The sequence below is a fragment of the Narcine bancroftii genome, chromosome 6 (genome assembly GCF_036971445.1).
Source record: "Narcine bancroftii isolate sNarBan1 chromosome 6, sNarBan1.hap1, whole genome shotgun sequence".
NCBI lineage: Eukaryota > Metazoa > Chordata > Chondrichthyes > Torpediniformes > Narcinidae > Narcine > Narcine bancroftii.
The window spans coordinates 145,662,246-145,688,300 of record NC_091474.1 but is presented as its reverse complement, the minus strand read 5'-3'; the positions used below and the strand labels follow the sequence as shown (position 1 = coordinate 145,688,300).

General features: G+C 39.7%; 1 protein-coding gene and 1 long non-coding RNA gene across 5 annotated transcripts in view; one reads left to right on the top strand and one right to left on the bottom strand.

The window, feature by feature from the left end:
• The window catches only part of LOC138736562 (14-3-3 protein theta-like), a 35,112-nt gene that overhangs the window by 3,315 nt on the left and 5,742 nt on the right, over positions 1-26,055 (top strand). For all 4 annotated transcript variants that reach the window (XM_069886268.1, XM_069886267.1, XM_069886269.1 and 1 more), the window contains exons 3-4: positions 7,962-8,103; positions 12,422-12,582. In XM_069886268.1, coding sequence (XP_069742369.1) covers positions 7,962-8,103; positions 12,422-12,582 — 303 coding nt within the window. The remainder of the gene's footprint in view (positions 1-7,961; positions 8,104-12,421; positions 12,583-26,055) is intronic.
• Positions 8,833-26,055, bottom strand: part of LOC138736566 (uncharacterized) — a 30,998-nt gene continuing 13,775 nt past the window's right edge. The window contains exons 3-4 of the long non-coding RNA XR_011340402.1: positions 10,119-10,249; positions 8,833-9,516 (exon numbers count right to left, since the gene is read on the bottom strand). This is a non-coding gene — a long non-coding RNA (uncharacterized lncRNA). The remainder of the gene's footprint in view (positions 9,517-10,118; positions 10,250-26,055) is intronic.

Below are 26,055 nucleotides of genomic sequence, written 5' to 3'. Positions count from 1 at the left end.
AGGAATATACTTGGAAGTGGACATCATGAATTTAGCTATGAGGTCATTGTATGAAGGGAGGAGTTTTGGGCCATGTTCAGGAAGGAAAAAAGATGAGGAATGAAGAGTACAGATTTGTTTACATTGGGAAGTGTAAAAAAGGATGAGTTTATCCAGGTAGCTGTCACTCATCTACCTGTGATGATTCAAAATTATGGTATCAAATAAAGGTAAAAAGTAAAGGTTCCATTCTTGTCACATAATTACCACATTTAGAAAGTAACATGCATGAAATTCTTGAACTTTTGTGGAGTGTGAGGCAGACAGTCGCCAATTTGTCCAGTGCCCCTCACAGAAACTTACAGCACCTAGTATTCCTAGGTGGTCTCCTCTCCCAAGCACTGACTAGGCTTGAGCCTGCTTAGCTTCTGAGATCAGACCGTCTTGGGCATATTCAGACTATTGAAGAGGAGATTAATTCTTCAAAAGGCTGGAAGCAATTGCAAGTGATTACCAATAATGTGAAGGAATATAATGAAATGGCTGATGGAAGTTAGCTTCAGCAAAAGGGAGTTGCAGCTTTGAAGAAATCCAATAATTCTGGATGTACTTTGGGCTAAAGGACAGAAGAGTTTGTCGCAGTGGGTTATAGAGCAGAACTGTGATTGATAAAGCCACATTTATTAAACTCTAGATTTTATTGAGAATTAAAGAATTTAAATTGAACTGTAAAGTCTGAAATTTTTGGAGGTTAATCTAGATTGCTGCCTGGTGTTGGGGAAATTGAATTAAAAAAAACTATTAGAAAGCTTGTTTTGAGATAGTGTCTTGGATGTATTTACAACTTTATAAAGTTTATAATGAGGTAAATAAGCATAGAAACACAACCAAGAATTTTAGAATGAGCACAGGTTGAACAATGTATGAATGTACAACAGAATGTTTATATTTTGAAACATTTTTGAAAGATCTGTGCCTGACAAAGTTGGATAGGTGGGATGTTTAAAGATTCTTGAGATTATTTTAAGTAAAGTTTTCTGTTGCAAGTACTACTAACAAAGTCTTGGTATTTGAATTGCTGATGCACGTTGTTCAAAATCATTGATACTTCCAGTGCCAGATTAATCTAGTAGCAAAAGTAGCATATGCTATGGGTCCCACATTTTCAATGACCTTGCGCTATATGTTTGCAAGCTATCATTTCAGGTTGGGAGACATATGGTGTACTTCACCGTAGCCCATTCAAGAGGCGGTCTGCCAAATGTGCAACCCAGATCGTGTCACCGAGGCCTACCCCAACCTGATGCGAAGCCACGAGAAGCTACTTGCTCTGTGATTCCCCCTGTGCGCAGTGACTGTGTGCTGCCATTCCTCTGACAGCTCACTCCACCCCTCCTGTGCAGCTGCCGTCCTGTCACGTGACAGCTTGCCCTAACCAAGGCATGTGAGTGCTTGCATCCCAGTCCCTGCAAGCATCACTGAGCGCTGTTCTCTCAGCAATGGGCCGGTCGGTCCACAGAGGAGGCCACAGCCTGGGCCTGGGGGTGGAGGTGAGTCTTGCCCCAGCGGAGCAGGTGGGGCTGGGGGTGGGTGAGTCCTGGGTGCATAGGGCAGGAACCCAGTCCTTGTTGGAGCTGCGCTGCCCTGTGGTGGCGGTGCTGCTGGGGTGTGTGTGAGGCCTTGGGGAGGAGGGCAAACAGCACCAAGGTCTGGGCGAGGTCCGGCTGGGGCCTTCCCACCCGCCCCCCCCCCCCACCATAGTAGGGCTGTTAAGGGAAGAGGGGGTGAGTGCAGGGACTCGCCTACTGTCACACACTGCCGATCAGTGAGAAAAGTGTTCCTGACAATGCTGCAGGCAGGGAGTGTGTCCAGCTGTAGCCCCTGTCCCTGGCTGCATGGATGGGTGGGAGGAACAGTTGGACTAACAGAAGGAGGGGAGGCAGACTCCCAGACAGGGCAAATGTGACAGCGCAGTGGACAGAGGAGTTCACAGCAGGGATGGCACCGGCTCCCCCCCCCTCACCACCCTGTGGGTAGCCTCATGATTAGATCTCTTATGGCGCTGACTCTGCTATGCAAGTAAAAGATTTATTTGTTTTAATATCCATGTATTTTTTAAATTTAGGTCCCCTTTAGAACATGCACTGCAGGCCCTGCACTAGCTTAATCCGGCCCTGGGAACTTATGCTGGCTGTTCAAAGAAACTGACTTTATCTTTTGCGCATTTTCTTATTGTGTTGGAAGATTTATTACATGAGAATAAAATAATTTTGAATATTTATGGCCAAGTATCGTTAACTGTCAGGCAGCATCTGTGAAAGAAGGGTTTCTAACACTTTGTTTTATTACAATATTTCCAGCATCTGTAGTTTTGATTTTTCACTAACCTTTTGTCTATTCTCATTTCAGTCGTCATTCTGCAAGAACTAATTATTCAATCATTTGAGTTGAGCTGCCATTGTAAATGATTAATTTGTGCTGGGTGGGGGGGGGGGGGGAAGAGTGGGGAGGCAAGTCAAGTTCAATTGTTTACTAATTCATTGACTTAAAGGGAACTATGCTACCCGTCCATAGTCTCATCGTTATCTGAAAAGTGTACATTTCTCTACTACAGTACACTGTCCATTTGTGCACCTGATGATTTTTGTTACTGACACCACACCAACCCCCCAACATCACTAGCACCCCCACCACCAGGACGGAATTCCCTTAAAAATGTTGCTCCAAAAACTACTCCCATTAATCGTTTGCTCCCAACTGTGACATCTCTTGCCAAATGTTTTATGATCAAACATTTTTTTCAAAATACCAGAATGTCTTAAGTTTAAAACAGATGATGTAAATTGACTGTAGGTAGCACTCAAACATCCAGCTTTCCCCCTCTGTTCTGAAGATTTTACACTTGTATTATATTGTATTACACTGATCTGACATAAGTTCCTCCAAGTAAAATTATTATATGGATGAGAGATTTATTTCCCTTGTTCAATTGTTTTAATATGTCAAATTTAGATACAAAATGAACTTACAAATATAGCACGTAAATCTGACACTATTTCTACATTTGTTTGTCCAGATTGGTTGTAAAGTTCAACATTTGGTATTATGCCTGCATACTTTTCAAAATGGCAATGAAGGCTCTTTCTAAATTTCCTATGTGTGACTAAATCTCATATAACAACTTGTGCCTCTCTTATGCTTTTTGTCGGGTGTTTAGTTATTTGGTTTCTGAGCTCTTGAAGGTATGTGTCATTTTTTTCATACACTTAATTTGAGACCAACCTATTGCATCCTGAAAGGTGTTATCTAATACTATCAACTGTTTTCAACAGAATATTACCATTTCCTGATTTTAAAAAAAAAATTGTTAAGAAGATGGATGGAGGCATATTTCTGTTCACTGCTTGTCACCAGTCGTGATCAGATTGAATTTCTTTCATACTAATGTCCATTAGTAAGCATTCTGTGAAATTTTATGATATTGACCTTTTTACTCTTTTTTAATTAAAAAAAAAATTTCACACTATGAACCATATTAACCAAAATACACACAAACATTTCCCTCTTGAATATACACAGTGTCATTTTCTCCCCTTTTTCTTCCCTCATTACTTCCCACCCCCCCCTCCCTACCCACTAAACGTTCAACATATACAATAAACTCATTAAACAATGTCATCACACAATGAAAATAAACAAGAAAATTGTGTCATCTATTGGATGAACTTTACACGCTGGGTCAGTTCATTTCATCGTCTTCTCATTCTATCATTTTAGGGGGTGGATGTCTGCGGTAGGCCAACCTCAACCAACAAATTTTCCCTGCAACCGTGTCTGCCTGTCCCGCATCGGACTTGTCAGCCACAAACGAGCCTGCAGATGACCCCCTCCGTGAATCTTCGTCCGCGAAGCCAAGCCAAAGATATTTTTAAATTATAAGCTATTTTTTCCAATGGAATACATTTGTTCATTTCTATGTACCATTGCTGTACTCTCAGGCTCTCTTCTGATTTCCAGGTTGACGTTATACATTTTTTTGCTACAGCAAAGGCTATCATAATAAATCTTTTTTTGTGCTTCATCCAAATCAAGGCCTAGTTCTTTACTTCTTATATTACTTAGAAGAAAGATTTCTGGATTTTTTAGTATGTTGCTTTTTGTGAAAACATCTATCTGATACTGCTGGGTCCCATTTATTTAACTTCTGGGACGTGGTGTATAGCCTGTGTAACCAATTATATTGTATCATGCATAACCTTTTTTTGTGTTTCTCATAGTTCCAGAGCGTAGCTTTTCCCATTTTTCATTTTTTAATCTTTGTTTAGATCTTGTTCTCACTTTTGTTTGGGTTTACAGCTTGTTTCCTCATTCTCTTTCTCTTGCAGTTTGATGTTCATGTTTGTTATAAATCTTTTAATTATCATTGTGTCTATAATCACATTCAAAGCTGCTTCCTTCTGGTAACCTCAGTCTGTTTCCCAATTTGTCCTTTAAGTAGGTTTTCAGTTGGTGGTATGCAAACATTGCACCGTGAGTTATGCCATATTTGTACTTCATTTATTCAAAAGATAATAAATTATTTCCCAAAAAACAATTTTCTATTCTTTTGATCCCTTTTCTCTTCCATTCTCTAAAGGAAAGGTTATCTATTGTGAAAGGGATTAGTTGATTTTACGTCAATAATAATTTTGGTATTTGATAATTTGTTTTTTTCTTTTCTATGTGAATCTTCTTCCAAATGTTGAGCAGATGGTGCAACTTCTATGTTGCACCAGTTTTTCATCCCACTTACAAAGTATATGTTCTGGTACCTTCTCCCCTATTTTATCTAGCTCTAACCTGGTCCCATCTGGTTTTTTCCTTGTTTGATAAAAATCTGATAGATATCTTATTTGTGCTTCTCTCTAATAATTCTTAAAGTTTGGTAGCTGTCAGCCCCCTTGTTTGTAGCATTCTGTTAATTTATCTAGCACAATCCTCGGTTTCCCCCCTTTCCATAAGAAATTCCTTATTAATTTTCTTTAGCTCATTGAAGAATTTCTCTGTTAAGGGAATTGGTAATGATTGAAATAGGTATTGTATCCTTGGGAAGATAGTCATTTTAATGCAATTTACCCTTCCTATCAGTGTTAGTGGTAAATCTTTCCAATGTTCTAAGTCATCTTGTAATTTCTTCATTAATGGCTGATAATTTAATTTGTATAGATGGCCTAGATTATTATCTAGTTGTATACCTAGGTATCGGATTGCTTGTGTTTGCCATTTAAATAGGTGATTCTTTCTTAAACTTATTCATGACCTTTTTACTCTGTGGATAAGCAATGTCTTGTACTTTCATCTGCTTTAGTTTGAAGAAGAACTGTCACATACAGTTTGTCTACTCTGAAATTTTAAGCATTCACGTTCCACCAAAAACAAAGGTAATGAATTAAAAGGTGATAAAAGTTTTGAACTTCATTGATAAACTTGGCTGGAGATGTGGTGAAATGGATAGGATATTGGAGAACAAAATGTATGAAAATGAGATGAGCTTCAGACAACTTATCCCTTGATGAATGGAATTGTATTCTTGCAATACACAAGGGTGCTGGAGAAACTCAGTGGGTCATGTAGCATCTTTCTTCTTTGGCTTGGCTTTGCGGACAAAGATTTATGGAGGGGGTAAATGTCCACGTCAGCTGCAGGGTCGTTTGTGGCTGACAAGTCCGATGCGGGACAGGCAGACACGGTTGCATCTATAGGAAGCAAAAAAGCAACCAACATTTCAGACCTGTACTTTTCCTTTGTCAAGGTATGAGCAGAAAGGGGGGGTGGAGAAAGAGGAGGAGGGGGACAAGGGGAGGAGCATAGGCCAACAGTCAAGAGGTCAGGAAGAAGGGGATGGGGAGCTGAGAGAAAGAGCTCACACTTTGGTGAAGATGGAAGCACATATTCATCCAGCGGAGTGTCTTGGTCATGTTTTGCTCGTAGCAGCTGTTTTAAAATAAAAAATGTTGTTTGAATAAAATGACATCGTCCAGGATGAAGAGCTGCTGCAGACCCAGAGAGAACAAAATGAAGACACAGTGCTCCCCCATGGAGTACTACTACCCAGTCCTACTACCAATGGATCCGTGCATGCTTCAAACGGCCTGTTAAAGAATCTGATGGTTTTTTTATTTAAACTCCTGCGACCACAGGGTCTGAGCCCACAATGGCGGTGCCTATGTTCAGCAGTGACCTCAAGGGGTTGCAGACTCCAGGGGAGCAGCGGGTTAGTATAGAGCAGCAGTAATGGAGAGAACACCCCTTGTTGAGAAGGCGAAGCAGAGGAGACTACTCTGAAGACGCTAACAAAGATAGCGGACCAGCGAGGAGCTCTGGCTGAAGGTGACGAGGACAAAGGATACTGACCAGTCTGCAGGTTGCTGGAGATTGGCTCATGAGTGTTGGGTATCGGAACTGGGATTAACGATGATGCTTGGGGCAAGAGGTCTCCCAAAGGCCCATGGGCTCTGAAACAGTTAAGTGAAGGCTCATTTAAATGATACCTGGCGTGACTGAGTTGTGTTACAAGGAACAGTTGAACAAGTTAAACTTGTTTCTGCTGAAGTGTAGAAGAGTGAAATATTAACGCTCTTGATGTGGAGAGGATGATTTCTCATGTAAGAAACTAGAACCCAAGGAAACTTGAAATCAAAAATAGGTGGTCACTTGCAGTTCAAATGCAGATGATGTGGAGCTTTTTGACGTTTGAGTCTTTTGAACTCTTCCTTGTGTTACGATCCCAGAGGACCCCAAAACCCAGCAGCAATAGATATTCACCAAAACAAATGGTTACTTAAACAAAAATTGCTTTTAATTATCTTTAAACATGAAAACAGAATCACGCTTTAATTTATCACTATTGACTTAACTAATTCTAATTCTAAGCGCACGTGTATGGAATGTGTATGTAAGTTCAGAAAAATTCTTTGATTCACAGTCCAATCTAACTTCTCATTCCTCCAAGTTTACTGGTTGCAGGAAATTCTTATACTGTGAATAAAATTTAACATTTATGAAGTTCACAGGCCTTGGTGCTTGAAAGGTAAATGGTTATCAGTCAGGAAGGTTCTTGTTGGTTTTCAGAGAGAAATTTGTTTAACACCGGAGACCCACAACTGATTCCTTTTTAAATCAGTTGTCTTACTGAAGAAAATTTCCCCCTCACAGTTCTCCAGATGATAATCTCTTTCTTTCAGGTCACCACAGAGTTCCTTTTTGTTTCCCTTATTTCAAGTGAAACATTAGACAGCCAGTACTCTCCTCTTTCATGAACCACAAGGGCTTTGACCAGGCTGAACTAAGCACTCACAACCCGTCTTCCAAATGGGGTTTTCCACAAGCTTGCCAGCTTGTCCTGTTCCAGTCCCACTGTTGTTGCTGACTGTAACATTGTAGAAGTGATCTCTCTGTCTCTGAGAGAAAGCCCATTTCACTCTCTCTGCTTGCAAAACCACATGACCCTCTAAGAACAGCAAGTTCCCCTCCAGACAATCTGCGGCTCCGAAAAGTTCTTTAATTTGTTGCCTTTTTTTAAACAACAATACATGAATGAAGTCTCTTTGGCACTTTACAAAGCTTTTGCAAAGGCTCTGAGGCCCTGACATGTCTAGTATTAGCAGAGGTCCAATATTTTAAATAATCTGTTTTAAAGTGTTTATTTGTGACCTACACTAACAAACCCTTCCCCAATTTATCTTCCAAAAACATATCTATATACTCTGTCACACTTGAAGATTGGTGGAGACAACAGTGAATATTTTTCAGATAGTGATATGTAAATTCTTGATAAGAAACAAGCTTCTGGAAGTAAATCTTCTTCCTTCCACCCATCTCCACCTCACAGGTGTAAATTATAGGTTAAAATAGTGTAAAGTTGTAGTATTGAACAGTTCTGAAATTGTTTTTTACTTTAATGTTTCACTTGCTAGAGGTTTGACTTTTTTTTTTCCCTGCAGACTTTGTTGCAGAAATACTTAATTTCTCCAGAAAACTCTGGAACCCAAACCACCTGCCCAGAGAGCCAGGTCTTCTACCTGAAAATGAAGGGCGATTACTATCGGTACCTCGCTGAAGTTGATTCTGGAGATAAACGAAAAGGTAAACTTAACTTCTTTTTGCTATAGAAAATTGGAAAATAATTGAATTTGAATAAAATGTTGAACAAATAAATAACGTAGAATTGATGTGTATCATATGTATCCCCATATCCAAAGTTCTGAATACCAAAAAGATCCAAAAACTGAACTTTTTTGAGATGCTGACATGACATCACAAGTTGAAAAAACTTTATTACCTGATTTGCCCATGTAGGGCTTTGATGCTCTGTTGGCGCTATTTTGATATTGTTGTACAAAGATATAGTTGCAAATGACAAAAAGGTCTGTTGATAGCACTATGGATGTCAGTGACCTCCTTACATATGCAAAAGGTAGACATTCAGAGTCCATCAGTAAACTGGAAGAAGTGAATATTGAACAAGTTTTAAAAAAAATTTTATTGAATTTTATAATAAATTTAAAAAAATAAATGCGTGCTTGCACACACAGAGTAATCACAATGTATCCTAGAATGAACAAACAGATAGAATTTAATATTATATCTTTTTCATGAAGAAAAAATAAGAAAAAGACTAACTAACTAATCCTAAATCTATACCCCCAAACTTAAATTTAAAAAAAAGAGGAAAAAGTGGCTAGGTTGCCTTAAACCACCAAAAGGGTAACAGTAATCGTCGTTGGTGAATAGACTTGTATAAGTAAGTTCAGAAAGAGACTACAAATGCTTTGTATGTTTCACACAAAATGGTAAACATTAAACATTGAAATATTCCATAAAAGTGTGCCATATTTTATTAGACTTCAGTTTTCAAAACATTACATCAAGTCTTCTCAAGGTTCAAGCATGATAAGGTTTGGGTCATCTATTGTTAACTGGGAGGATTAGAGTTCTCTCTTAACAAAATACATCTTCTATCCATTAAAGTAGCAAAAGCTATCGGACACCAATAATTGACTGTTATCTATCACCACACCAAATAAAGCTGTAATGGGATGAGGTTGAATAGTAACTGAGAAAATATGGAAAAATGCATTAAAAATTTATTTCTAATAGTGATCTAGTGCTGAACAGGACCAAAATATATGAAATAAGGAAGAAACCCTATTATGACATCTGTCACATCCAGGGTTGATGGTAGGAAAAATCTTAGCTAATTTATCTTTGGATAAATATGCTCTATGTACTATCTTGAATTGAATAATTGCACAAATGGAAGAGGAATAGACCAATTTTAAACACTTGGTCTATCTATCCTCAGAAAGAATAGTTTCTAAGTCGCTCTCCCAAGTATTCAATTTTATTCACAGAAACGCAACCTATTTTAGAAATTAATCCATAAATGAATCTGATTAAACCCTTTTGTCAAGGATTTAACTGAAAATGTAAGTCAATACAATTACTATCACAGGAGAACAGAAAAATAGTAACTTGATTTCTCAGAAAATCCTTAATCTGTAAATACAAACAAAAATGAAAATTAGGAAGATTAAATTTATGTGACAAATGCTCAAAGATCATAAAACTCCTGTCTACAAATAAAAAAAATGAAGTGATATCCTTTTCTCTCCATTTATGAAAATCACAATCAAGGCAAGATAGAGGGGAAAAAATAATTAATAATCGGAACAGATAAAGAAAAATATTTTTGTTCAAATCAGCTGAAGGGAAACATCAAGTGATGTAGCCAGAGCAGCTTTGTTAAAAGCTTTCAGCTCCATGGATGTGCATTCTGGGTAGTCCAATTTTATCTATGCAAAGAATCCAGAAATTTTAATATCAATAGTCCAATAATAATGTTTTGGGTTAGGCAAAGCAAAGCTTCCATCTATTTTTTGATTTTTGTAAATTACATTTATTCGGCCTTGGACTCTTGTTGTTCCAAATATACGAAGAGATAATAGATTCAACTGAGTCAAAAAAAATTTCTTTGGTATAAAAATAAGAATTGTCTGAAATAAATATAAAAATTTAGGCAGAAAATTCATTTTGATGATATTATTTCGAGCAACAAACGACGTAGAGACGGTAAACCATTTAGATAAGATCTCTTTCACCTGTCTAAACAGAGGACTGAAGTTTGAAGTCTTTAACATTGAGGCTCCAATTGTTCATTCACTGACCGATGGTGAAATAGCTAAAAATGTTCTGCATCAAGGTGAGCGTGATAAAGATAACTTTGTTGACACTGCAGAAAAAGTGCATATAGACAACATGGTAAAAATGTGTGATGGACTTATTCAAGGACTAGTGCAGCATACATTCATAACAGAACAAGAAATCATGTCAATTTATAAAGTCAAAGACAAAAACCATTGTTAATGAGGCAAATGACACTGGAGGAAACATTGAAAGCCATCGAGGAGAATTTTTAGTGTTTGGTGCTGCATTTATCTTATTTTGTAAGCAGAGATCAAGTTGATTTTTGGAATAGTACAACTCTAATTATTTGAAATGGTTAGAACCAGGCCAATGTCAGATAATTTTTTTTCGGAGAACTGGTCATTTTAAAATAAAAATAGCCTAGTAGCAACAACTAACAACAAAGGAAGGCTTTTTAAAGCATAAATAATGTTTAATTGTTGCCAAAAAAAATACTGGCTGCAACGCTGTTGCTGATCACCGAGACCTCCCAACTGTCACTGCTGATCCCCAACACGTCCCCACTGCTGCCGCTGATCCTCAGGGAGGCTTCCCAGGCCAGTGAAATACTCACGGGCGAGTCAGCAGGCTCCTGTCTTCCTGGTAACCAGAGCTCCCAATGCCGGAGTCCCGACTCTGAATCCTCCCCTATGCCTACCGCACATGCAGGGGATAGGAGGGAACACCACCGAGCACAAGGTCCCGCTCCTGCCTAGCTCTCCTTGATGACTCCAGGACAAGGGATTCTTTCGACTGATTGTGACTGGGAGACAGTGGCATGCAGTTTGAGAGGGAGAGTTGGAGAGAAATGTCAATGGGGAAGGTAAAGAAGAAATGGAAAGAGAGAGGGGAGGAAGTTAACTGAAACGGGGATAATCATAATTTTAATTTCACGTCGAGTTAATTTTTTTTCAATCTGTGAGGCCAGTTCGGCGCTGAAAAAAATTTCAGATAAATGAGGATTTCTGATTTGTTTTGGATATCCTCATTTATCCAAAATTAAATTTTTTTCGCATAAATGAGGATTTCAGATAATCGGAGTTGTATTGTACATATTAAACATTATTTCATGCTCAAAGCCTGCCATTTTTTAATGTTGTTGTTTAACTGTTGATGCTACTGAGCTGGTTAAAGTCATTGTTCTGATAATTGAAAAAATGTCCTGTCCCAAGTATTTTGGATATGGGGAAACGTACTGCATAAAGTTGTTGTCGGTTACAACAGGATGTGGAGTTGGGTGGGAAAGTGGCAATGTGATACATTTTGGGAGGTCAAACTTGAAAGGAGAGTACATGGCCAATGACAAAATTCTTAACAGTATGAAAGAACAGGGGGATCTTGGGGACCAAATCCATTGATCTCTCAAGGTTCCTGTGCAGGTTGATAGAATAGTTAAGAAGGCTTAGGGTATGCTGTCCCTCAGACACAGATTGAGTTTGAATCATGAGGTAATATTGCAGTTCTATAAAACTGGTTGGATCAGACTAGGAATATTGTGTTCAGTTCTGGTTGCTTCATTACAGAAAGGATGTGGAAACCATGGAGTGGGTGCAGGGAAATTTGCCTGGATTGGAGAACATGTCTTGTGAGGCAAGGTTAACAGAGCTAGGGGCTTTGGAGTTGAAGCAGGATGAGAGGTGACGTAATAGAGGTCTACAAGATCATGAGAGCCAGAGATAGGATGGACTGCCAGCACTTTTTTTTTCCCTGGGTTGAGAATAGCAAGCACCCGAATACATCTGTACACATCAAGGGGAGGAAAGTTGGAGGAGGTGTCAGGGGTAAGTTTTTTTTTACACAGAGGATAGTGGGTACCTGGAATTCAATGCCAGGGATGTTGGTGGAGGATAGGATGGTTCAATAGGGACATGTTAATGTAATGTAAATATTGTCTCTGAGAAGTCTATTCCAAAATCTGCTTTTGTCAATAAAGTGAAAAATTTATTGCTCAAAGATGGGAACTGCTATGAAATTATTGCACCATATAACTGCAAATATGTATATAGACAAATTTTAATGTTCCTTTATTTAAAAAAAACTTCAGTAATAAATGGTTATATGGTTATAATTATTTAAGTATTTAAAACCATCATTGATAGTGTTAATTGCTGATTTCAAAATTGCATTAATAAGCAGATTCAACTTTGCTGATTTAATAATGGATAGTGTTTCCAAAGCAAACTAAGTTTCAATTGTAAGATTCTCATTGTTTTTGTAGAAACAATAGAAAAGTCACAGTTAGCATATCAACAAGCATTTGGAATCGGCAAGGAGCTGCCATCAACACATCCAATCCGTTTGGGCCTTGCTCTTAATTTCTCTGTGTTTTACTATGAAATTCTCAACCATCCAGAACAGGCCTGTACAGTGGCAAAAGATGTAAGTTGCATATATTTTCTAAAGAATGAATTAAAATAGTTTAATCCAGTTTATCATATCTATAGACACTTGTCGTTTGAAAGATTTTCACTGGAATTGGGCAGTGCTGTTCGCATAGCAGTTAGCACAATGTTATTACAGCGCAAGTCACCTAGATTCACATCTGATGCTGTCTGTAAGGAGTTTGTACGTTCTCCCCGTGATTGCATGGGTTTCCTCCAGGTGGACAAGTTTCCTCCCACCCTTCAAAAAAACATTGGGTTGTACGTTAATTGGAGTATTTGGGTGGTAAGGGCTTGTGGGCTGAAAGGGCCTGTTACCATGCTGTATGTCTAAATTAAATTAAAAATTGTTTTCCTCCGCTGAATACATTGTGTTACTGAAGTACAGAATTAACATCAAAGTTGTGGCAGCCCACAACCCGGAGATTAGGCCAGCACAACACACGGTAATAAACAGCAGCATAACTCACTAATGCAACCACTAGCAAAGTGAACCGACACAGTTGGAAGCTGGGGGATCCCTAAAATGGCACAGGCCAGGCTGCCCAGCTAAAAGAGCAACACCAGGCTGGGAAAGAAGGGTATTCATATGCAAGAGTGTTCCCGCAGGTGGGAATCCCGTTTTTGTTATTCATGCAGCTGATGTCGGCCAGTCAACCAAACGGCGGGAAGTTCAACTGTATAAAAGGAGTACTTCCAGCTTCAATAAAGTCAGAGCTTAACCTTCCATACTGCAAGTGTGTGTGTTTCTTCGTAGCAGATGGCTACAATTGGTGACCCTGATGGTTTAGATTGAATCTAGAAGCAGCGATCAGTGCAGTTGGCCTCAAGTTCATGACCTTCTGGACATTTTGACCTGGTGTGTGGTTTGACCAGGCTGAGGCTCGTTCCAGAGTCTGGCATCACGTCTGAGACCACACAGTACTACCACATGGTCAGCGCCCTGGATTCGGAGACAGCAGGCAGAGTGGCCAACTTCATCGACAGGCCACCATTGGAAGGCACTTACACTGCCTTCAAATAGCTATTTAACTGAGACCTTCGGACTCTCACGGCGAGAGAGAGAGGGGTACAGCTGCTCCACCTGGATGGGCTTGGGGACTGATCCCTGACAGTGCTCCTGAATGAGATGCTGGCCCTCCTAGGAGACCACAAACCTGGCATCATGTTCGAGCAGGCGTTCTTGGAGCAGCTGCCTGAGGACATCCAACTGCTCCTGGTTGTAGTGGATTTCAGTGACCCCCAGAAAGTCGCAACATGGGCAGACATTCTGTGGAAGCAGAAACAGAAGTGCTCGGCTCCTGTGGGGCTTGTCAAGAAGTCTCACAACCAGACCAAGGCAGGCCTGGGAAAGGAGCAGCAGGAAAAAGGCAGGGACAAGTCCAAGGAGAGGTGGTGTTTCTACCACCAAAGGTTGGGCACAGAGGTCCTCTGATGCCAGTTGCCCTGCGAGTTTCAGGGAAACGACAAGGCCAGCCATTGCTGATGGCCACAGCAGTTGGCCATCGAGGGAGCCTCCTGTATGTATGGGTCCGCCTATCCAGAAGAGATTTCTTGGTGGATACAGGAGCAAAGGTCAGCGTGATGCCTCCGACAGGGTTGGACACTAGATGCAGGCAAGCGGGCCCCATGTTGAGGGCTGCCAACAACAGCAGCATTCGGACCAATGGCACCCAAAAGGCTGAGCTTCAGTTCGGAGACAGTCACTTCTTGTGGGAGTTTGTGTTGGCCACAGTGGAACAACCACTCCTCAGAGCAGACTTCCTGTGGGCCCACAAACTCCTAGTGGATCTTAAGAATAAGGGACTCGTACACACGGAGACCTTCCAAACCTTCATACTGAGGGGTGCCAGGCTCCTGGCACTGCATGGGGACTCCATCCACAGCTCAGACGATGAGTTCTCCAAGGACCTAGCGAAGTTTCCGGCAATCCTTTCCCCTTAGTTCACGTTAGAGATGCCCCAACACAGCGCCAGGCATTGTATCCTTACCAAGAGTCCATCGTTCCATACAAGGAACTTCCCCCTGAGAAGTTCTGACTGGCCAAGGAGGAATTCTGCAACCTCGAGGAGTTGGCTATCATTTGGCGGTTGGACAGTCCATGGGCTTCTCCCCTGCACATGGTGCCTAAAGCTTTTGGGGGCTGGAGGCCATTACCAGGATTTTGCGGCAAACCTGCACAGAGCGAAAATCTTCTCCAAAGTGGACCTGGTACAAGGGTACTAGCAAATCGCGGTGCACCCTGACGATATCCTCAAGATGGCCATCGTAACTCCATTTGAGCTGTTGAGTTCCTGAGGATGCCATTTGGGTTCAAGGATGCGTCACAGACCTTCCAGTGACTGATGGACAAGATGGGCTGAGACCTGGACGGAACCTTTGTCAACTTAAATGACATCCTGATGGCGAGCAGAACCTGGGAGGAACATCTATAACACCTCTGAAACCTCTACAATTGCCTACGTGAGTTCGGCCTTACTATCAACCTGGCCAAATGCCAGTTTGGTCTAAGCACAATTGACTTCCTGGGCCACAGGATTTTCAAAGACGGGGCCACACCACTACCCAGCAAGATGGAGGCCTTCCGTAACTTCCCTAGGCCCAGTATGATCAAAGGACTATGGGAGTTTGTGTGGATGATCAACTTTTATCACTGGTTCATTCCCGCAGCTGCTCGAGTGATGTGCCCACTTTTCATCCTGATAACTGGCAAGACTACTACACATGAGCATTTGTGGAAGCGAAGGAAGCTCTGGCTAACACTGGACTCCTGATCCACCCCTGGCCAGTTGAGCCCACAGCCCTCATGGTCAATGCCTCAAGAACAGCAATTGTTGGAGTTCTGAAACAGTAGATAGAAGGATGTTGCCATCTGCTAGCTTTCTTTATGAAGCATCTGCGGCCCCAAAACTAAAGTACAGTGCTTTCAATAGAGATCTACTGGCGCTGTACTTAGCCATGCGCCACTTTCAGTACTTTTTTTTTTTTTTTAATTTTTTATTTTTCACACCATAAATCACAATAGCCATGATATACACTTTTTCTTTTCCACACATTTACAGTGACTTTTTCTCCCTCCCCCCTCCCTCCTCCCAAGCCACCCCCCCATCCCCCCCCTCTCATCCATTTTAGTTATACAATCTAGGTTGCATTAATTCAGTTAGACAATGTTGTCATTCAACCAAAATACACCAGAAATTCTACTGAGTCCATTCTTTTCTTTTCTTCTCCTTCCATCAACTTAGGTAATGTTTGTTCCCGGTAGGTTTTCGCTATTGTATTTAATGTAAGGCTCCCATACTTGTTCGAATATTTCAATATTATTTCTTAAACTATATGTTATTTTTTCTAATGGAATACATTTATTCATTTCTATATACCATTGTTGTATTTTCAAATTATCTTCCAATTTCCAGGTTGACATAATACATTTTTTTGCTACAGCTAGGGCTATCTTAACAAATCTTTTTTGTGCATCCTCCAAGTCAATTCCAAATTCTTTATTTTTTATGTTACTTAGGAGAAAGATCTCTGGATTCTTTGGTATATTGTTTTCTGTTATTTTATTTAATATCTGATTGAGATCATCCCAAAATTTTTCTACTCTCTCACATGTCCAGATTGCATGAATTGTTGTTCCCCTTTCTTTTTTACATCGAAAACATCTATCAGATACTGTTGGGTCCCATTTATTTAACTTTTGCGGTGTAATGTATAGTCTGTGTAACCAATTATATTGTATCATACGCAGCCTCGTATTTATTGTATTTCTCATCGTTCCAGAGCATAACTTCTCCCATGTTTCCTTTTTTATCTTTATATTTAAATCTTGTTCCCATTTTTGTTTAGTTTTACCATTTGTTTTCTCATTTTCCTTTTCTTGCAGTTTAATATACATATTTTTTATAAATCTTTTGATTAACATTGTATCTGTAATCACATATTCAAGGTTACTTCCCTCTGGTAAACTCAAGTTGCTTCCTAATTTATCTTTCAAGTAGGATCTCAGTTGGTAATATGCCAGCGCTGTATCTCCCGTTATATTGTACTTATCTCTCATTTGTTCAAAGGATAAGAATCTACTTCCTGAAAAACAATTTTCTATTCTTTTAATCCCTTTTTTTTCCCATTTTCTAAAGGCAAGGTTGTCTATTGTAAAAGGGAGTAGCTTATTTTGCGTCAATATTAGTTTTGGTATTTGGTAATTTATTTTATTTCTTTCTACATGAATCTTCTTCCATATATTGAGGAGATGGTGTAATACTGGAGAAGTTCTATGTTGTACCAATTTTTCGTCCCATTTATATAATATGTGTTCAGGTATCTTTTCCCCTATTTTATCTAATTCTAGTCTCGTCCAGTCTGGTTTTTCCCTTGTTTGATAAAAATCTGATAGGTACCTTAATTGTGCGGCTCTATAATAATTTTTGAAGTTTGGCAATTGTAAGCCTCCTTGTTTATACCATTCTGTTAATTTGTCTAGTGCTATCCTCGGTTTCCCCCCTCTCCATAAAAATCTCCTTATTATTTTCTTTAACTCTTTGAAGAATTTTTCTGTCAGTTGTATTGGCAATGCCTGAAATAAGTATAGTATCCTTGGAAAAATGTTCATTTTAATACAGTTTATCCTTCCTATCAGTGTTAGTGGTAGCTCTTTCCAATGCTCTAAATCGTCCTGTAATTTTTTCATTAGTGGATTGTAATTGAGTTTATATAATTGGCCTAGATTTTTGTTTATTTGCACACCTAGGTATCTTATTGCCTGCGTTTGCCATCTGAATGGGGATTCCTCCTTAAATTTTGAGAAATCCGCGTTATTCATAGGCATTGCTTCACTTTTATTTACGTTTATCTTGTATCCCGACACTTCTCCATATTCCTTCAATTTCTTATATAGTTCTTTTATTGATAGTTCTGGTTCTGTTAAGTACACTATCACATCATCCGCAAACAGACTGATTTTATATTCCCTGTCTTTTATTTTTATTCCTTTTATATTATTATCTCTTCTTATCGATTCTGCTAGTGGTTCTATAGCTAGCGCAAACAATAATGGTGATAGTGGGCATCCCTGCCGCATTGACCTGCTTAAGTTAAATTGCTTTGATACATGTCCATTTACTGTCACTTTCGCTAACGGTCCCTTATATAATGCTTTAATCCAATTAATATACTTCTCCGGTAAACTGAATTTTTGCAATACTTTGAACAAGTAATTCCATTCTACTCTGTCGAAGGCCTTCTCTGCGTCTAAAGCAACTGCTACTGCCGGTGCTTTATTTCCTTCTACTGCATGAATTAAGTTAATAAATTTACAAATATTGTCTGTTGTGCGTCTTTTTTTGATAAATCCAGTTTGGTCTAAATTTACCATTTTCGGTACCTGTTCTGCTAATCTGTTCGCTAATAGTTTAGCTATTATCTTATAATCTGTGTTTAGCAGAGATATTGGTCTATATGACGCTGGTGAGAGTGGATCTTTCCCTTGTTTTAGTATCACTGTAATTATTGCTGTTTTACATGAATCTGGTAAGTTTTGTGTCTCATCAATCTGGTTCATTACATCCAGGAGGGGCGGTATTATTAGGTCTTTAAATGTTTTGTAGAATTCTATTGGGAGTCCATCCTCTCCTGGTGTCTTATTATTTGGTAAATTTTTTATTATCTCTTGTATTTCTACTGTTCCAAATGGTTCTGTTAATTTATTTTGTTCCTCTATTTGTAGTTTTGGTAGTTCAATTTTAGTCAAAAATTCATCTATTTTCCCTTCTTTCCCTTCGTTTTCGGTTCGGTATAATTGTTCATAGAATTCTCTGAAGTTTTCCTTAATTTCTTTTGGATTATATGTAATTTGTTTGTCTTTTTTCCTTGTTGCCAATACCATTTTCTTAGTTTGCTCTGTCTTAAGCTGCCATGCTAGGATTTTGTGTGTTTTTTCCCCTAGTTCATAATATTTCTGTTTTGTCTTCATTATATTCTTCTCCACCTTATATGTTTGTAATGTTTCATATTTTATTTTTTTATCCGCCAATTCTCTTCTTTTGGTTGTATCTTCCTTTATTGCTAATTTTTTTTCTATGTTTATTATTTCCCTTTCCAACTGCTCTGTTTCCTGATTATAGTCCTTCTTCATCTTGGTTGCATAACTTATTATTTGCCCTCTAATGAATGCTTTCATTGCGTCCCATAGTATAAACTTATCTTCCACTGATTCCGTATTTACTTCAAAGTACATTTTTAATTGTTTTTCAATAAATTCTCTAAAATCCTGTCTTTTAAGTAGCATGGGGTTTAATCTCCATCTATACATTCTTGGAGGGATGTCTTCTAGCTCTATTGCCAATAACAGGGGTGAGTGGTCCGATAATAGTCTAGCTTTATATTCCGTTTTCCTAACTCTCCCTTGTATGTGGGCTGATATCAGGAATAGGTCTATCCTTGAGTATGTTTTATGTCTAGTCGAGTAGTATGAGTATTCCTTTTCTTTTGGGTTTTGTTTCCTCCATATGTCCACAAGTTTCATTTCTTGCATTGATTTAATTATAAATTTGGTTACTTTGTTCTTCCTGTTAATTTTTTTCCCCGTTTTATCCATATTTGGATCCAAATTCAGATTGAAATCCCCTCCTATTAGTATGTTCCCTTGCGTATTAGCTACCTTCAAAAAGATATCTTGCATAAACTTTTGATCTTCTTCGTTAGGTGAATATATATTAAGTAGATTCCAAAGCTCTGAATATATCTGACATTTTATCATAACATATCTCCCTGCTGGATCTATTATTTCCTCTTCTATTTTAAATGGCACATTTTTGCTAATTAATATAGCCACTCCTCTTGCTTTTGAATTATACGATGCTGCTGTTACATGTCCTACCCAATCTCTCTTTAATTTCTTGTGCTCCAATTCAGTTAAATGTGTTTCTTGGACAAATGCTATATCTATTTTTTCCTTTTTCAGTAAATTTAGTAGTTTCTTCCTTTTAATTTGGTTATGTATTCCATTAATATTTAGAGTCATATAGTTCAGCGTAGCCATTTTATATTTTGTTTATCTTCTCTTTCCGTTTTTCCATCATTACCTTTCCTCCTTTTCCATTTCTGTTTTCTTATTTTCAACTCTTTACCAGACAACATTCCTACAACATCCAACATTTTCCTTATTCTCCTATTTCTATCTTCTTTATCCCCAATCTCCCCTTCCCCTCCTGAGTTGCCCTTTATCCCTTGTCGGACAACCACATCTCCCCTCTCCATTTGGATTTGCGAATCCACTCGCAAGCGTCAACTGATTTTGCAGTGACCGCTCTTTTCCCCCCACCCAGCCCCCCCAGAAAAGATTTCGTTTTTTATGTCACAAAGGTCACTCTTTTAGTTCCCTCCTTATTCTCTCTATTCCATTACCTTCCCTTATTAATTCTTGTCTATACTCTCTATGTTTTCCTCTAATTACAGATACTTTCACATATGCCCATTGTCTCTATTCACTCTTATACCTCTTTACCCGCATACATATCAATCGTGGTCATTTTTACCCTCCTTACCCGTCTTCATCCCTCAGTCTATTTTTGTCTTTACCCACATACATATCAATCGTGATAATTTTTGCTCTCATTACCCGTCTTCATCCCTCAGTCTATTTTTGTAATTGTTCTGCAAATTTTCGTGCTTCTTCTGGATCCGAGAATAGTCTGTTTTGTTGTCCTGGAATAAATATTTTCAATACCGCAGGATGCTTCAGTGTAAATTTATATCCTTTCTTCCATAAAATCGCTTTTGCTGCATTGAACTCTTTTCTCTTCTTTAGGAGTTCAAAGCTTATATCTGGATAAATGAAGATTTTTTGCCCTTTATACTCCAGTGGTTTGTTGCCCTCTCTTACTTTTTCCATTGTCTTCTCCAGTACCTTTTCTCTTGTAGTATATCTTAGGAATTTTACTACAATAGATCTTGGTTTTTGTTGTGGTTGTGGTTTAGGGGCCAATGCTCTATGTGCCCTTTCTATTTCCATTTCTTGCTGTAGTTCTGGACATCCTAGGGCCTTAGGGATCCATTCTTTTATAAACTCCCTCATATTCTTGCCTTCTACATCTTCCTTAAGGCCCACTATCTTTATGTTATTTCTTCTGTTATAATTTTCCATTATATCTATTTTTTGGGCTAGTAATTCTTGTGTCTCTTTAGTTTTTTTATTAGATTCCTCCAATTTCTTTTTTAAGTCTTCTACCTCCATTTCTGCTGCTATTGCCCGTTCTTCCATCTTGTCCATTTTTTTCCCCATTTCTGTTAAGGTCATATCCATTTTATTTATTTTCTTTTCTGTGTTGTTTATTCTTCTTCTTAAATCATTGAATTCCTGTGTTTGCCATTCTTTAAATGACTCCATGTATCCTCTAACAAGAGCAAGTACCTCCTTTACCTTGCCTTTCTTTTCTTCTTCTATTTCCCTGTACTCTTCCTCTTCCTCTTCTTCTTCCTCTAGGTTGACCATCTGTTGTTTCTTTGCTGCCCTTTCCTCCTCTTCTTTCTTGTTTCCATTGTCTTCTGTGGTCTCTTCTTGCTGCAGGTGTTCTGCAGCTGTCGTTGCCGGCTGTGGAGATCGACTCCCCAGCTGGTCCCCCCTCCCGTCGGTGTGTTTTTTTTCATGCGCATCGCGCATGCGCGATGAGTCGCGCATGCGCGGTTGCGCACTTTTACTCGGCTCTGTGAGCCATTGTTGTAGTTCTCTTTCTACCGACCTGAGGTAGTGGGGTCTTCTCTCCACAGCGGGCCTCTTCGGACAGGTAAGGCCTTCACCTTTTTCCTCCGTTGTCTTCTCTTCCTCTCTTCTTTCCGTTGATTTTGATTTTTCTCCTTTTGTCTCCATCTTCTTTCCACCTTTATATTCACTTTTCTTTAACTTGTATTTCTGTGCCTTTGTATTTTCTCTTGTTTTTCCCGACTTTTCTGGAGAGGGCTGGAGTTCACCGTCCGGCCACTACTCCATCACGTGACTCCTCCCACTTTCAGTACTTTCTTGAGGGAAGGGCTTTCACGGACCACAATCCACTGATGTTCGAACTGGCTAAGATCTCCAATTCCTAGTTGGCCCGTCAGAAGACACTTGAGTCTCGGAGTACACCACTGACGTGAAGCACATCTTGTGAAAAGACAATGTGGTCATGGACGCCTTGTCAAGACAGAGCATCCACTCTCTGGCCAACGGACTGGACCGTGACACTAGCAGAGGCACAGCAGCAGGATGACTAGATACCTCATACAAGACCACCATCACTGGGCTGCAGCTTCAGGACATCCCAGTCAGCACAGGTAACACTACCTTCATGTGCAACATGGCCTCCGGACAGGTTCGACCTATCATCCCAACGGCATGGAGGTAACGAATTTTCGACTCCATTCATGGGCTGGCACATCCATCGATCAGTACTATAGTCTGGTTGGTGGCCAACAAGTACGCATGGCATGGATTGCAGAAGCAAGTTAGCTGGTGGGCCAAGACGTGCACGCAGTACCAAGCAGCCAAGGTACAGCAGCATACTAAGGACCCCCCACAGCCTTTCGAGCCAACAGAACAAAGGTTTGACCACATTCACATGGACATAGTAGGCCCCTTACCAGATTTCCGCATCTGTTCACGGTGGTTGACCACTTCACCCAGTGGCCAGAAGCAATCCCCCCAGCTGACACATCCACCAGGTCCTGCGCCAAGGCACTCCTCTCGTCCTAGGTACCAAGGTTTGGATTACCATGCCACATAACCTCCGACAGAGGCGCACAATTCACCTCCAACCTGTGGACCACAGTCCAATGGGATAATGGAGTGCTTCCACAGGCACCTCAAGGCCGCCTTTATGAACAGGGCCCTAACTGGGTGGACGAACTGCCATGGGCACTGCTGGGCATTTGTACAGCACCAAAAGAAGACCTCTGCACATTCTCTGCAGAGCTCGTCTACAGGTTCCACTCCTGGTTCTCAGGGATCTTGTCCCACCAGCCAGAGGTCAACAGGCGGATACAACCACCTTCCTGGACAGGCTGCGAGAAAAGGTCGGCAACTTGGCTTTGACCCAACCCTCCAGACACAGCCAAGCCAAGTTCAACATCTCCAAAAACCTCAGACTTGAGTATGTGTTTGTGTGCAGAGGGTCCACTGTCCACCACTACAGAAGCCCTATGAAGGCCCCTTCTGAATCATCCAAAACAACAGGGCCACCTTCAAACAACATCAGTGGCAAACCAGAGGTTTTCACTGCAGAAAGGCGCAAGCCGGGACACACAGACCCAATGCACACAACCCGTGAAGATGGCAGCACCTTGATGCAGATGCAGACTGTCAAAGAAATTGGAAACTGCATCCATGGACACTGAACTGTAGCACCGGTTCTGGTTGCGAGGGGTGGGGGGGGGGGGGGAGGAGAATCATGCCGGGCTGGCAATAAATAGTGGCATAACTCCTAGCATGGTGAATGCTGAGGCAGTACAAGACCAGCAGCCCTGGCCAGGCTGCCCAGCTAACAGAACAACACCAGGTTGGGGAAGAAGGGTATTCATATGCAAGAATGTTCCCACGGGTGGGAATCCTGTTTTTGTTATTCATGTGGCTGATGTCAGCTAATCAACCAAATGGCATTTCCAGCCTCAATAAAGTTAGAGCATAACCTCCCACACTGCGAGTGGGAGGTTAGCAGATGGTGACAAAGTGTCCATTCTTGTGTGAATGTCAACAGAAGTATTTTATGACTGGCAGTTCAGGGTTAAGCCTGGTGCTCAACGGACTTCCAGATCTAACTTTTGAAGCAAGTTTAATCAATAGAAATCCAGATCAGACCATTTGCTTCTTCTCCAGTTCTTTGGCAGAAATTGGAATGGAATTCGTACACTCTTCCAACATTTACTCTGAACACTTAACAAAGTCTCCCGAAGTTTAAATTCAGCTAAATGCTGTAAAAAGCTTTTGATAGGGTAGAGTGGAAGTATTTTTTTTGATTTAAAAAAAAATTGGATTTTGGTGCAAGTTTATCTCCTGTTTTTACCTTTTGTACACTTCACAATAAGTATCTGTTCACAAAAAAAACTCACTGACTACTATGTACTGGATCACAGTTCCTGACAAGGGTATCCCCTATCCCCTCTTATTTTTGCCATCACAATTGAACCATTATCAATTGTTATACTCTTACCATACCTTTTAAAGACATTTTCTGAAATGGACCTGAAAAGAGAGTTTCACTGTATGCTGATGACTTACTGCTATTTGTAACAGACCCGCAGAGAAGCATTCCCTCCATTTCAAAGGAGTTTGGCTCTTTTTCAGGTTATAAATCAAATCTTCAAAAGAGTGAATGTAACCCTGTCAACAGAGCAACTCTGCAACTTAAGCAATCAGATCTACTTTTACAGTTTAGTTGATCAGGTTTCAGGTACCTATGTGTAAACATCATGCATACATTCTCCAATAACCTAATAAAAATTTTGATTTCATCTATCAACCAGGTGGAATCAGATTTTTAGAGATGGAGCAATTTCCCCATGTCACTAATGGGCAAAATAAATGTAGTCAAAATGAATATATTACCAAGATTCCTTTACTTGTTTCAAACCATTCCTTTATTTCTTCCATAATATTTTTTCACCTCGCTAAATAATCTTTATTTGGAACAGGAAATCTTCAAGGGTTTGAAAACTGTTGCTGTAAAGCTGGTGGAGGACTCGCTCTTTACAATTTCACTACTGGGCAGCACATGTACATAGGCTAAATTACTAGGTGCATTCCCCTGAATTCTCCTGGTGTAAACTGGAAGAATCATCTTGTAAAATCATGGTCATTGCCCACAAAACCCTCTAACAACACTGACAACCCAGTGGTGCTCAATATGATAAAAATATAGTCCCAGATTAGACATCACTTTAAGTGGTAGTGGCATCAGTTCAGGGTTCCTTAAATAACAATCATTTATTTTCACCTTCTGTCACTGATTCTTTTTTAATACATGGCAAATTAAAAGAATCAAATGTCTTCAAGATCTTTTATGCAGATGGAATGATTAGCAGCTTCATCTTTCTGCATCACACTAATTTTGTTAATTTTTGAGTCAACATTTTATTTTGAACGCTTTCCCAAACTTCCCACAGTTATCTGCCAAATAACCCGGGAAGAGTTATCAGCTAATCTATGAGTAAAATGGACAATTTCAAAAATTTATAGCTCTTTTCCGTCAATTAAATGTCCCTCATATTCCAAAATAAAGACCGAATGGGAGCAAGAAATGAAGGAGAAACTGTGGGAAGAGGCTATTGAGAGAATTCATTCTACCACCTCGTGCGCTTGCTTTGGACTTGTTCAGTTCATGGTGCTGCACAGGCTTCACTTTTCAAAATCTAGACTATCGGCCATTTATCATGAAATAGAGGAAAAATGCAATAGATGTAATGACTCTCCTTGTCACCCAAGTTGCATGTTTTATCAGTGTCCCAAAATGTGAGTTATGGACTGGAGTCTTTAGCACATTATCTGAAATATTTCAAGTCAATTTGCAACCCTGCCTGTTGACTGCAATATTTAGAATCTCCAACAAATCCCTAAATTCACTGCAGAAAGACATGATAGCATTTACATCCTTATTTGACAAGCATCTAATCTTGTTACACTGGAAGTCAAGTTTATTGACATCTGATTGTAAAAATAGAATCTGAAGAAACAGCATTCTCCAGTCCTCAGTGCAAAACATGACAACCAGACATAACACACAAACAGTACACATGCATGACGAGTATTTCATCTATACATATAAATAAATATCATTCTTTACATAAGAGTCTTGAATGGCTAGTGTGAGAAGTTCCTTTGGTCATTCAGCATTCTCACTGTAGGAAGAAGCTGTTCCTCAGTCTGGTGGTGCTAGCTCTGATACTCCTTTATCTCTTCTTGAAAGATGCTGTGTGCATGGCAGAAGGGGTTCAAATAATTCTGCACACCCTCTTCAGACAACGATCCCAGTAGATCACGGCACTTTGGCAGGGGGGTGGGGGGGAGAGGGTGGAAATGTCTGACAGGGGTTCCGCTATTACATAATGGAATAAGGGTATCAGTTTCTTTATTAAACTGCAAAAAATCAAATGAGTTATTTCTATGAATTACAAGGGCTTACAGAATAAAAAACTAACTGTGAGATGGTTTTACCAGTACAATCGGTAATATACTGATACTGGCAACAAAGGTACCAGGGTGGTCATGGGATGGTGGGTCTTGGTGTTCGAGGGTGTATGTGAACAGTTGTGCAGATGTGTGTTGATTTTTCTCTTTTTTAAAAAAAAAATGATAGGAACACAAAGTACTTCTGTATAATATGTATTAATTTGTGTTTGATGCTCAATAAATATATTTCTGGGGGAAAAAATAAATTGGAATGGAATTTGCATGATGGGGTCCAAAGAATCCACAAGAAATTTGTAGCAAACTAGGAAAGGACCC